Source organism: Bos grunniens, chromosome 22, assembly GCF_055505025.1.
Source record: "Bos grunniens cultivar Pamir isolate PY7600 chromosome 22, Bosgru_T2T1.0, whole genome shotgun sequence".
NCBI classification, from domain to species: Eukaryota; Metazoa; Chordata; class Mammalia; order Artiodactyla; family Bovidae; genus Bos; species Bos grunniens.
Window position 1 is genome coordinate 39,078,440 of NC_141186.1, and position 14,608 is coordinate 39,093,047.

General features: G+C 44.9%; 1 protein-coding gene across 15 annotated transcripts in view; it reads left to right on the plus strand.

Annotated features, from left to right (window-relative positions):
• CADPS (calcium dependent secretion activator) overlaps positions 1–14,608 on the plus strand; it is a 471,095-nt gene that overhangs the window by 271,242 nt on the left and 185,245 nt on the right. For all 15 annotated transcript variants that reach the window (XM_086367063.1, XM_086367067.1, XM_086367064.1 and 12 more), the window contains exon 7: positions 11,788–11,899. In XM_086367063.1, the coding sequence (XP_086223189.1) occupies positions 11,788–11,899 (112 nt within the window). The remainder of the gene's footprint in view (positions 1–11,787; positions 11,900–14,608) is intronic.

A 14,608-nucleotide genomic window follows, 5' to 3' on the forward strand; every position in this document is an offset into this window, starting at 1 on the left:
AATAATATGAAAGGACTATGAGATGTGTGTGAGGTCTCCCATGTGTGCTGTCCTAGCTGAGGGCTTCAGACCATTCTATACGACATAGAATAGAACAAGGATGATGTGATTCAGCATTAGATGAAGGCACTCTATCAGTGATCTGTTGCCATGTAACAGACTATCTCAAAACTCAATAGCTAAAAACAGTCATTTATTTCGTTCACTTATGTGCATATTCTTAGAAGGCAATGGCACCCCACTCCAGTACTCTTGCCTGGAAAATCCCATGCTCGGAGGAGCCTGGTAGGCTGCAGTCCATGGGGTCGCTAGGAGTCAGACAGGACTGAGCGACATCACTTTGACTTTTCACTTTCATGCACTGGAGAAGGAAATGGCAACCCACTCCAGTGTTCTTGCCTGGAGAATCCCAGGTACAAGGGAGCCTGGTGGGCTGCTGTCTGTGGGGTCGCACAGAGTCGGACACGGCTGAAGTGACTTAGCAGCAGCAGCAGCTTGTGCATATTGCTTGGGGGTTAGCCAGTTCATACCAAGCTCAGCTGGGTGGCTCTGCTTCAGCTGTGGGTCTAGTTGGCCTTGGCTCCTCTCTCTGGGTTGGGCTCAGTCCTGCTCCAGGTAGATCACTGTGGGATCCAGATTGAAGGTCCAGAGCTACCTGGAGGAAACTCTACTCAAAATGATGACGGAGGCTCAGGAGAATAAGCCCAACCATTCAAGCACATTTCCAGCCCTTGCTTCCATCACATCTGCTAATACCCCATTGGCCCAGGAAAGTCACCTGGGCAATTTCAAAGTCAAATTTGGGGATTATATACTGTGCCCAGAAGGAGGCCAGGGCAAGTAATCACTGGACAAACTCAACACCAGTGGGGCAGGAAGAAAGCTTTTCTCCTGGAGAAGGCAGGGTAGAGTGAATCCCTTTGAATAATAGTCTGATACACTGCCCCCCACCCCAGGGTCAAGAGAAAGCCAGAGAAGGATGGTATACAGGATGGGGGTAAGAGGAAGTGTTTCCGGCCCTTCCTGAGAAAAGGAAGTCTTGAGAAAATGACAGTGCATTTTCAGCTCTCAGTCCTGTGCCATTGCTGCCAAATAATCAACCGAAATTCAAGTCCCAATTTTATCATCTCCAGGCTGAGAAAACACAAAAGTCATCGCCCAGATGGTTTTGAAAACACTTGCAAGGTCAGCTCATAACCTGATGTTTGATTCTGCTGCTGGCAGTTGGAGTGCTGTTGTGTGTTTCTGAGATGTCCTAAATAATTGTGGAGGTCTTATTGATGACTAGACTGGGAAGCATTTTTCTCACCTAATTCTAACAAGGGGATGCTAAGTGGGAAGCATTATTAATGTCCTCATTTTACAGGTAAGAAAATGGAGGCCACAGACATTCAGTCAGCTCTTTAAGGTCACTCAGATAGCCACTCAGTGGCTCAGCTGGTGTAGAACCCAGGTTGCTAGACTCTCGGGCCTGCTCTCTTAATCCTGAACTCCATAGATAATGCTAGCTGTCAGTGCTTCTCTCATTTAATTGGGGGACAGGCAGATAGGAAGCGCTCTAGGTAGACAGTCATAATGTGCCCATTTTATAGACACAAAAACTGAGCTCTGAGAGACAAACTCATTTGCCTGATATAATTAACTGTGAAATGATAGAAATTAAACAGTCTGACTTCAAAATTCATCCCCACTGCTCCAGCTTCCTCATTTGTAAATAAGGAGCTTGGCCACAGTGATCGTCAGGGCCCCAGTCAACTCGGTCTGTTGCTCTGTCTCTCCTAGTTGTTTTTCATCATTTGGTTCAGGTTCTTAGTGGAACCACCTCGGAGTGCGAAGGGGTTTGCAATGCATTTTGTAATTCCCCTGGCCAGGTTTTCTGACAGCGTTAGTCTCTCTGACTGTATACCTGTAAATCTTCTGGAAGCTGCAAGGTGTCCTAAGGTAGGTTCAAGTTCTAAAGACACAGGCCCTCCTAGCTACTATGAGAATCACAGGTTGCAACCCAAATAACCAGCTCAGGTTACCAGAGCAATTATAGGAAAAAGCATAGTGTGGGGAGTTAAATAAGGGTCGGTTGGCTGAGTCACAGAGAGAAGAAAGTGAATGAACATATTCTCGGCAGGCTCCTGCAGGCATCTTTTTGGTGTCTACCATGCAGTGAACAGTTCACTTTTTCTAATGGTCCATAGGACCTTAGAATAAACAGATAGAGAAAGACAGCTAGGTGATAGAGATGCAGGAGAACTTCAGAATGGGTAGACAGCCATCATTTCAAATGACAGAAACTCACCCCCTTTCATCATGATAGAGGATATCTTTATTCCACACCACAAACTCCAACCCTGACACTCAAGTCATATGAGGTATTGTCATCTTCGTGATTTAGCCCTTGACATGTCCTCCCAGCCCTGCAACCCCATGACTCCCAGCCCCAGGCTCACGCCACCCCACTGCACCAGCACTGCATGCCACCCCATCCACGCTAATCCCACACCATTCTCTTACTTAACTCCAGCCTTGGGTTTCCCATTGAGATTCTTTTTGACCACCTATATATTTTCTTATGAGTCAGCTTCCAATAAGGAATGCAGCCTCGATTCTAACGGCTGGATAGGATCTTGACAGAGCCAGGCTTTAATGGATTTCTGGTTTCTAGTCTGGAATGTAGAGAGCTTGGAAGGCATGGGTTTTGTTGTCAAAATAATAAAAAGGCTGAACAAACAGAAAATCAGCAGCTCTCCTTAGATCCATCAAGGAATTTAAGTCACAGGGAAAACCACTGTACCCAAATTTAGAGAGACAGACAGAGAGAATCACAGCCTACTGGAGCAAAGACTGGGAAAAGAAATTGCTCCTGGATCCACATGGGGTTCCATGTACTTAGTACGTCACTTTCAACAAAAATGATGAGAAGATACAAAACACAATTCGAAGAGACCGAGCAAGGATCAGAATGAAGCTCGGATATGGTAAAGATGTTGAAATTATCAGACTGGAGATTTAAATCAACTATGATTAAAATACTAAGGTCTCTAATAGCAAAAAGAAAAAAAAGTAGATAACATACAAGAACAAGAGGGTAATATAAGCAGAGAGATGAAAACTCTAAGGAATCAGAAGGAAATGCTCAAAATCATATAGCCAGGCTCTTATCTTTAGGATGAAAAAATATTAGTCTCCCTGCCCTTATTATAGAGATAAGTAAATTGTTTGTCCAAAGGTTTGTCCAAGATCACATAGCTAATGAGAAAACTAGGATTGATAGGCAGATCTTTGTACTCTTATCTCCTCTGGCCTTCATTCACCAGGCATTTATCGAGTGTTCCTTCTTCAGTGGGCAGAGCTAAACACTGGACTGCCACAGTGATGGGCTTGGTCCCCACTCTTATAAAGTTTTTGGTAAAGAATTTTCCTGTACTTCCTCTTTCACTTTGCCAAAGAATGTAAGTCCAGGTGAACCCAACATTGTTAAATTTCTCTTTCAACTTGAATTTCATCTCCAAATGTGCATATGAGTGTGAATAAAGTCACAATTCATTGAATCCATTCCTTCAGGAAATGCTTACTGGACATGCACAACGTGCCAGGTGCTGTGCTCGGTGTTAGGGACACAGCCATCCTTAGACATCGTGGGTACACAGGCACGAACCCTGCCCTTGCGGGAGTTTACATTCTTGCAGGAGGAGACAGACAAGAAACCAAATAAAGAAGTGTGGGTAATTAATTGCTTCTTGGTAAAGTTCTAACTGTCCACTCATCCACCCTCTTTCTGGCACTTCTGACCTTTCTTTTCTGAGTTACTGGCAGTTCCTTTGACTACGCTGGGGACGCCTTAGTGGGACAGATTTGAGGGGAGAAAGTTAAAGCTGAAGTTTGGACACATTGGATTTCTGATTGCTGGAGAGGAACTGTTCCAGTGGAAATGTCAGGTAGGCAGATTGGAGCCTCCATCCCTCTGCCTCCTGGACAACCCAGTTTCTACAAAGCAGACACCTCATTTGTGTAGGCAAGAGGGAGTTTAGCTTTAGTCCATTAAAGGCCCCGAGTCACATCCTATCAATTAGCTTGCATGAAACACATCATGGTGGTGCAATTGATTTGCTCGATGTAGAGTAGCACGCCGTCTGCCTTGAAAGGCAGGCCAAAAGATTTTAATGTAGTTGTCTCCAGGCAATTAATAACTTTATCCCTCTTAGCAACAGGACCAAGGGACTTTCATTCCCTGAAATGACACTTCTCCCTTGTTAAAGCCCACAGTTAATTTTACGAACCACACCAATCTAACACCCAGCTTGCATGAGCCCTATACCTTGAATAAATGCAAATCTAGTCTCCGTGGCATGAATGATGGCCTTATGCTGAGCATTGCCATGGCAACTAATGACATCATTCCCCCCCACACACCAAACTGCACAAAATCCTATTCTCCAAGGGTCCTTAATTGCCTAACATGGGTGTGTTCTTGGCTTACTCACATACGCATTCATAAATATCATTCTGTTGTCAGAGGTTTGCAGTGGATGTTTACTGTCATTTTGGGAGGTATATTCCCTTTGTGGCAAATGTTGTTTTTTGTTCATGATGGGGGTGGGGGAAATTCTAATGAAAATTACTGTGTGTATTTGATTAGCAACATTTGTTGATAACATATGGTCTGAGGAGGCTTCTGCAAATAAGAGGCTTTAAATAGTAAACAGAGATGGGACTGCGATGGAGCAGATGCTCTCTGAGCACATAGTAGAAGGTGGCTTTGCCCGTAGATTCCTCCCTTCCTCCATCCTAGCACATCCCTCTCCCCTTTTCTACCCCATCCCAGATCAAAGCGTTCATTTTCAAAGCAGCAATGCTGTGGAACAGGTTTGGAAAAATAACGTGCTGTGACTTTAAAAGTCATCTCCATCCTTCCTCAAATATGAATTATCTGCTACTCTTGTTTATTATTTGATATTAATAATGATGTAGTGTGGCTGAATGACTCAGCCAGCTCAAGTGGATCTGAAAGCAGCATTTGGACACCACGTGTCTGAAACACGGTGATACCCAATCCCCAGGTTTCCTGTACACCAAGAGCCCCAGCGAGAGCTCGGGGAAGGATTCCGCGCAACACGCTGAAGCACCATGCGGCGAGCTCTCCTTGTAAGTGCGTGTTTACAAGTTTATCTCTGTGGATGTGCTCTGGTGAGCATACTCCTAATCTGCTAATGAAGATAAAACATTTCCGTTAGACTGAGCTGGTGATTGAACTGTGTGTGTTGGAGTGGTCAGCAAACGTTTTCAGTACAGAACCAGAAAGTAAATACTTGAAGCTTGTTGACCATAAGGTCTCTGTCGTAACTACTCACCTCTGCTTTTGAAGTGCAGAAGGCTATTTGTAAATGGATGAGTGTAGCTGTGTCCTAATAAAACTTTATTGTAGGGCATTGAAATTTGAATTTCATCTAATTTTCATGTGTCCCAAAATATAACTCTTCTTTAGATTATTTTTAGCCACTTGAAAATGTAAAAACCACTTTTAGTCCATCAGCCATACATAAGCAGGTAGTTAGCCCATAGACTTTAGTTTACCCGTGGTCTGTAATCCTAACATGGAAGGCTTACTTTTTTTTGGTGCTTTCCATGAGCTGGATATTGAGTTGAACACTGTATATGCAAATAGCTTATCTGCTACTTATCCTTCCATCCACCCTCTAGGATCAGTACTGTTCTTAACCCAGTTACAGATGTGAAAGGCGAGGCTCCAACTCACACACAACAACTGTTGTCATTTCTGGACATGACATTGCCCTAAGTAGAATATAACATCTGTAAGAGCAGCACTGACACCTCATTCATCTTTGGATCCACAGCAGCACCTTGCAAAGTGATTTGTACATGGTAGACATTCAGCAAGTGTTCTCTAAATACAGGAGGGCAAAGTACAGGTCTGCGTCCTAAGCAATGGAAGTCAGAGCTTCATCCAACACCAAGGCACATATAGTTTCTTCAGCTGTTCTTCTGTTTGTTCTCCACCCTCTTGCAAAAGGTATTTGATTTGGAATGAACATACATGTCTCAGTACACGTTCCTTCATATTTGGAGGCACCACTGTGGGTGATTGCATTTGCACAGTCTCTGCTTGTGTTGCTTCTGGTTGAAAAGACCAAAAGTAATGACAGTAGTTCATTTGGTAACTTGGTGACACTTTCCAACATTATACTGTCGGCACCCACCTTGTTTCCAGGCCTCGGCCTTGTGAGCTAACCACTCTTGACCTTCAAAGACCTGCTCCTTGCTCATCAGAGTGCTGTCCTTGCTGCTATGTCTTTTGGGTCCCCCCTTCATGTTCCCAGACACTGTATTACACTTCAGAGTGTTGGTGCTCCAACAAATCTTCAAGGAGATAAAGCCCTCTCTTTGCCTTAAAGGAGGCAGTCACACCCTTGGGTATCTCCTGTGTCTGATCTTTTCAAAAATCCCCTGAATCTGGTGACATGACTCTTCTGAATTTGTCACATCTTCCTAGTCATTAAACAAATGTTTGTTGTATGTTGGGCCTTGTGTTTGGTACAGTAGATTTAAAAAAAAAAAAAGTCATGCTCCTTGCCCCAAGATATTCATCTAGAGAGGGAGCTAGACACACAGATGATTATCAATTTTAACACAGCTTAGTGAGTCATGGAGAAGCGGTCAAGCTCTATGATGCATGGGCTTTATGATCAGAAACTCTGAGTTTGAAGCCCAGTTCTGGGATAGCCTGAAACCCTGGCCGAGTTACTTAACCTCTCCAAGTCATAGTTTCTGCACTGATCAAGTGGCAATAATTATAGGATATGCCTTACAGAACTGTCAGAAGGATTAAATGAGATAATCCATGAAGAGAGCTCAGCCCAGAACCTGGCAAAATAAGCACTCAATTGGCGACTGTTTTTAGTGCTTTTGTGAGCTGGTTGTACAGTGTGAGTGCAGTAGCAGGTGTGATAAGACCTCAGAAGAGGGCCACCTCACCCACTTGAGTTTATGTACCCTGTGTTCAGGGAGAACTTGGTTAACCTTCCCAACTGCTGCTTGCCATAAATACTATCAACTTCTGGTCTTTTCCAATCAGAGTGGAATTTTATTTCAGGCCTGTGAAGCTCTGAGAAGAGGTATTCATCTTAATAGCCACAGTCAGTTCTCAACAAAGGAAAAGAAATGAGTAGAGAAGAAGGCAACCATGAGAAACAGATTCATTTATCAATGTTTGGCTCCACCATAAAGACCAGGTTCCACCACTGATTGATTTGTCTGCAGGGTATGTAGCACTCTGTGAAGCATATTGAGCATGTGAAATAAATTCAGAGTGGTCTCATCCTTTCCGAAACAGAACTCGGCCTTTGAGTTACAGAGGTAGTTGATGTTAACAGGATCCCGACACCAAGGAGTAAGTTGGTGGCATTTGGGAGGAAGGCAGCTTGGCCACATGGCTAAAAGTTTGGGTGGTGGAGCCAGAATGCATTTGCTCGCTGTGACCTTGGACACATTACTGTCCCCTCTGAGCCTCAGTTTCCTCATCTGTCACTAGGGAGGAGATCATTATAAGCATTTCACAGGATGGCCAAGGGGGCTTAAAAAGATAAAAATACACATTTGACCATAGGAATGTGTGACCAGCACATACTAAGCTCTCAGGAAATATGAGCTGTTTTTGTTATATTCAGGTCTTTTCCATGGTTGGAAAAAAACAGAGTGAACATTTCCATGACTTTTTTCCCAGAGGGGAGAGGGGCAGGGAAGGTGCTGATAAGTAAATCTCCTTGGGGTACCTCCTAATAGGAAGCATTGCGGAAAGGAGCTGGGAGTAGTTTTCACAGAGTCTTGTGACTGTGACGACCTTCCCGCTGACCACCACCATCACACGTTCTCTGACCACACTAAACAGACTGGGTGGCCTTGGGCTCAGAGCCTGATTCATGAGCTTCTGACCCCTGTGGCTGCGCAGGCCCCACACGCAGACATTTGGTATCATCCATGCTCTTCATTCCTGTCTTGAAATTCTTAATTCTTTTATCTTTGACCTTGAGTCAGTTAAGTGGGGTCTTATGGAATAACACACATGTGTTTGAACAGAGGAAATACTCAGAGAAAGGAAAACACTATATTTTAGTGTCTTTAGCACTTTTTCCTGCCTTTTGAACAAAAAGCCCACATTTTCATTTTGCGCCAGACCCTGGAAATAACATAGCTAGTCCTGATTACACTGAGGGCTTTCTCTTTTTTCCTGCTCCACTGGGCCGGGTCACCATTTTGAAATCTGGGGGATAAGCTGGGAGTCTGTAGCAACCAAGCAACTTGAGGTGAGCCAAGGGCCATGGTAGGAAGCCAGGGGCACAGCTGCAGGCCTGGTGGAAGGGAAAGGAAATCACTGGTCAAAGGGACAGAGTTGTCAGGACAGCCTCCAGTAGCTTGAACTCCATCCAGCTGATGAGGTCTCAGAGACCTTGCCGTGCCCCACAGTCTGAGTCATGTTGAATGCCTCATGAGCTGAGCAGCCTTGGGTGGCACCAGGGGTCTAGGCAGACTGGGTTTGTGCCCACCGAACAGGCCAGAAAAATCCTTACACACCAGTGTCCAGGACAGTGTCCCAGGGATCCAGTGTGAGGAATGCCCAGGGACCTGGGATCAAGGCCTCTTTGTGACCGTAATAGAGTACCTCATTTTAGAACACTTTTGGTTTCCAGCAGGAATCTTCCTTATTTCCTTGACTAAGCATGATAAATGCCCAAAGAAATTCATAGCACAATTAACATAAATAGTAATGATCACTGCAAAACTGTTAATAGTGCTTGTTATTGAATATAACATTAATAGCAGCAAGAGCTATAAATGGGAATTAAGAGATTTGGGTTCCAGCCCAAACTGATCACAGTTCACTGGAATAAAATGGACAAGATCCTCAAGTTCTTAGTTTTCTCATCTTTGAAATAGGCACAGTATGAACTTTTTACCTTGTGCAGTAGGAAGGGTAAAGTCCCTCTTGTTTGTTCAGCAAAGGGTCAGATACTTAATAAGAGCTTAATACATATATGTTGAATGAATAATGCAGAAGATCAGTGAGTGTCATGGTTTCTAGAATACATCTGTGTATCCTTATTTGCGGAAGGAAGGTAGGTAGAGTTTGAGGGGCTCTTACCCTGTCCCAAGCCTGCTGCTATTTACTGTTTATAACTGGTCTCTGAAATTGTGTTATTTTATCACTAAGAAAACTGAAGCTCAGGGACATTGACTCGCCCAAGTCCTACAGTTTGTCAGTGACTTAACAGGATTTGAATGAAGAATGTTGGGTTCAAAACCTAACGCCTTGTCATGTTGCCTTTGCTGGGACAGAAGCTCCCCATCTTAGGAGCTTGGGAGGAGCTGCAGTAGCTGATGACCAAAATGAGGTGCTTCCATCTAAACATCTCACGTTTTGCTGTTGCATTTCACCTGTTGCTGCTTGTCCTGTCTCATGTCCTCTTCATGTCCTCTGCCTTTCTCTCTGTGACTATGGTGTTTCGTCAGTGGTTCTCAAACACTTGGATCCCCGTGGAGCTGGACATCCCCTTGTCTCCATTTTTTGCTCTCTTGCCAGCTCTCTAGGTACCTCATGTTTTTGAGTTAAGTTAGTGAGATTTAGCCTATTGTGTACAACCATGAGATTAGAAGCCAGGGTTCCATCATTTACAAATGAAGAAATACAAACAGCCAGCAAACATGGAGTAACATAGTCAAGCCAGCTATTTACCACAGAAATGCCCATGAAAACAAGGATGACAAAATTGGCCAGATGAAAAAAAGAACAGGGATACCCAGAGGAGGCAAAAGCCTTGTGATTTGCGCTGTCCTTGGAGAAGGCAATGGCACCCCACTCCAGTACTCTTGACTGGAAAATCCCATGGACGGAGAAGCCTAGAAGGCTGCAGTCCATGGGGCCGCTGAGGGTCAGACATGACTGAGCGACTTCCCTTTCACTTTTCACTTTCATGCATTGGAGAAGGAAATGGCAACCCACTCAAGTGTTCTTGCCTGGAGAATCCCAGGGACGGGGGAGCCTGGTGGGCTGCCGTCTATGGGGTCGCACAGAGTCGGACACGACTGAAGTGACTTAGTAGTAGTAGTAGTCCCATATGGTGGGAGGACAGTCACCACCTGTGTGGAAAGCATTTTGGAAATGGACGATCACTTCCAAGCTGTGAAAGTCATCATTGTTGAGCACAGTCCCCACAACATTGTAGGAGCACTACCGTGTTTGTTGATGAATGAATGAAGAAATGATCTCCCATCTAACTCCCTGATTCCCAAGGAAATACACAGAAATGAAGTTAAAAAGTAATGTCCAACCCAATCTCAGAAATACAGCAATGGTTAAATAAATTATGATGCATCTATAATATTACAGTCATTAAAAATAATGTTCAGTGAGTAATCCATAATATGGAAATTGACCGTTACATAGGCAAACTGAGAAACGTTTCTGTACAAAATTATATCTATTCCCATTTCCTAATTCTGTAAAAGAATATATATTTGCATAATTTATTTATTCAACAAATATTTGTTAAGTTTTTTTTGTGTGCTAAGTACTGTGGTGATGCAAGATAAACAAAATACACAGTCATGCATTTATGGAGCTTACAGAATACGAGAGGATCTAGTTACTAAATGTTCACCACAGTAAATCAGTCATTACAAATCTGTGATTCTTAGGATAGAAAATTAAACAGTACGTTCAAGAGAGTTTAACACTGGAACCAATTGAGACTGGGAGTTCAAGGGACATGGTCTCTGGGAAAGTTATTTAAGCTGAGCCCTGAGGAGTTAACCAGGTGAGGGGTATGGTGGAGAGAAGCACTGCCAGCAGAGGGAGCCGTGCAGGCAACAGCCTGGAGGAAGCATGATGAAGAGCCCATGACCCTCTGGTGGATGACAGGGAGACCGTACCAGGGGTCTGGATGGCCTCCAGTGCAATGGAGCAGGTTCCACGGAAGGGTTTAGGGCAGCAGCTCGGTGTAATCCACTCAGCACTTTAAGAAGATCACGCTATTTCAGGTACAGAGTGGATGGAAGTGGCTCTGTGAGAATCATGCGAATGAATGAAAAGGTCACATGTCAGGGGCATGTTAGGGGCCCATGTCAACCCAGACTGGCAGATGCCAGGCAAGCCAGGGGCTCCCCTCTCGGGAGATCCACTATGGTTCCCAGAGATTGGTGAGTGGGGAAGGGGGTTTCCCTCATCACATTCTTCCACCTTCACTCCTCTTTAGCAGTGCTGAGCTCCAGCCATTGCTCTAGTCAACATATCTGTGAATGTCAGTGGAAATAGGATTCCCTCCCTCCCCACTACTAGTGAGGTCTCATTGTAAAGTCGTATGTTAGCTCCAGCCAGAGGAAGCGCCGTCTTTAAATCTAAAGCAGCAGTTTCCAAGAACTAGGGATTGATTCATAGGCTACAAGGAAATGTTAGCAGTTACCCTGGAGTAGTTTGTGGGGAAAGCAAGTGCATGGGACAAAGTTCTCACCAACTTGATTTCATGCTAATTCCAAGTGATTCCTTCTAGTGCTCTGTGAAGACCCCTGGCAACTTTCTGAGCATCTGTCTTGCATTTGTCTAACAAGTTAATTAACACTTTTTGTCATTCTGGCAGCTTGGGAGGGGAGGGAAGAGGGATGTGACAGCCAGTGATGATGCCTCGGGTTAACCCTGTGTTCACCCAGCCCAAGAAGAAGGCAGGCCTAAGTTGAGCATTGTCACAGTGGGGGGCTCCACGATGACCTCTCTGATTCTGTCCACAGCTGGGGCACCCAGGGTGACTTCTCTACAACCCACGCACTGCCCGCTGTGAAGGTGAAGCTGTTCACGGAGAGCACAGGAGTCCTGGCCTTGGAGGACAAGGAGCTGGGACGGGTAAGTGCTCCCTGCAAAAATGCAAACACACTTAGAGAATACATGTAGGAAAAGATTTAGGATTTACACTCAGTTGATTATCAGCAGTGTTTTCTACCTTCGTTCCTATCTGACGGGAGTATTCAACAGTCAGGTGGAATGCAGGACGATTCGTCATTACAGAGGAATAGCTCACTTGTGGCTGGATGATTAGTGTCCCGGGTCCCGCCCGTTCAATACCAGCAGAGGCCAGCACCGACTGTTTTGTCCACCAAAAAATGCCCCCCACGTGTCTGAAACATCTCAAGGGGTGGTACCAATCCCTGTGAGTACCACTGAAATAATAATTCTTACTTGAATCATTTCTTTTATGAATAATTTCTTCTTTCATCTCCGCTACTGACTGACTCTGCACCAAACAGCTAGTATTTTCAGAACTCCAGTTGACTTTGTTCCTTGATGGCCTAAAGTGCTTCCGTGACTCCATAGTGAAATCCGAGCTGTAGCACAATGCAGAGACGAGTGTGATCTGGCCTCTGCCCACCTCCCCCTCCGCCTCATTTTCTGTCACCCCGCCCCTCATCCAGGTGCACTGGCATCACTGGCCAGATGTTAGTCCCTCACGCATACCAAGTTCCTTCTCATCTCAGGAGGTTTTCTCTCTGCCTGGGACCCTCTTCCACCACCCAGCCCTCCCAGAGGCTGCTTGCTTCTCTAATAAATGCCGCCGCCTCCTCGGAGAGCCCTTTGTGGGCTGCCCATCCTCCTTCCTTTACCCCCTCAGTTCCTTCCCTGTTCACAGCCTGCAGAATTTATCACTGAGAGAATTTCCAGAAATTTTGGCTTCTGTCTCCCCTACTGGACTGTAAAAATTCCAAGGAGATAGAAAGCAATTTTGTCCTTTAAAAAAAATTAGAGTGTAGTCAGCCTACAATATTGTGTTTCAGGTTTACAGCATGGTTATTCAGTATTTTCATAGATTATACTCAAACTGACAATTATTATAAAATACTGGATATATTCCTTATGGTGCACAGTGTACCCTTGTGTATTATTTATTTTATATATAGTAGTTGTACCTCTCAGTCCCCTACCCGCTTTTTGCCCCTGCCGCCATCCCTCTTCCCACTGCAAGAGAGAGACCATGAGCATGAAACTGGACATTGTTTTGTTCGCCACCCTATACCTATACCTAGAGCCCAGCACGTAGACTCTTAGTAAATTTCATTTGCATTGGTTGAATGCATAATCCCTTCTGACAGCTGTGTGACACAAACCAAGACATTTCACCTCTCTGAGCCTCTGACACATCATCTCTGTAGGATAGGGACGGAATACCTCAAGGCGTGCCTACGGTACACGCGCCGAAGAGCACCAGGAAGAAGACTTTAACCAGACTTTCTTTTCCGTACCTTTGTTTTTTCATTTCCTTTAACTGGTTTTCATCTATAGAACTATGTAGAATCATATTACTAGGACTTGGACCACAGATGGAAATAAGGCAAAAAGTAAACAAGACTGATAGCAAAAAGACCTCTTCCCCACATACACACCAAAGAAGGGGGATTAAAATAAGAAGAGGTTTACCTGTTTTCTTTGTGAAATGACAGATACTCATTTCCATCCCTAGGGAAAGAGACACACAGGGTAGGGGAAGGAGCCTGTCTTTTCTTTTTCTTCAGACCTTTCTTTCTCCATGAAGACTCGAATCAGGAATCATGAGTGTCTCAGAGACCTAGGATAATAGTGTTAGTAGACTCAAGTTCAGGAGGCATCAACCTGAGCCCATTCCATGGGCCTCAGGAGCCTCTTGAAATTGTTTACAGACATTGGGGCAGGGGACGTAGTAATGCTTGCTAATCCAAGTGTTTGCCAGCTTCCTAAAACAGTTTCCGCTCAGAAAAGTTAAAACCCACTGGTCTAGTCAAAGCCTTTTACTTTATAGATGAGAAAACCGCTTGCCATGGAAGGCAGGCTCCTCCGGTGCGTGCACGAGCACGCACACACGGCCACCCGCTCATTCGGGACCCGTACACTGTTGGGCGTTTCCTGCTGGCCAGGCCACAGCCCCTCACTGACGTTTCATCTGAACCCTAGGGAGAAGGTGCCAGGAATGATGTCACCTCATCTCTAGGGCTAGCTTTACTACACCATTTTGTTCTTATGCAAAAATAAAACTCCTCTGCTGTTGGGGTGAAGACCGTGAGTTTGCCACAGCCCCTCACAGCCATTAATCTCTTAACAAATTATACTCTCCTCCAGTCTCATTACAGATTCTGCCAGATAGCAGTTTACTCTTCCTTCCTGCCAAAGAAACTTTCCCCCTTGCAGTGGAGCTGGCCTGCCTGGCCCTAGTGCTGGTGGGGCGGGCGCCCTCTGCTGGCAGCACCTCCACAGGCAGCAGCTGGGTGACAGAAGTGGTCTTTTTAACAAGGGGCAGCAGAGGATGAGATGGTTAGATAGCATCACCCACTCAGTGGACATGAATTTGAGCAAACTCTGGGAGATAGTGGAGGACAGAGGAACCTGGTATGCTGCAGAGTGAAGCTGTGCAGTCCATGAGGTTGCAAAGTCAAACACAACTTAGCAACTGAACTACAATAACAAATAGCCAATTAATGGTGCTTCCCAGGTGACTCAGTGGTAAAGTATGCACCTACCAATGCAGGAGATACAGGTTCAGTCCTTGAGTCAGGAAGATCCTCTGGAGAAGGAAATAGCAACCACTCT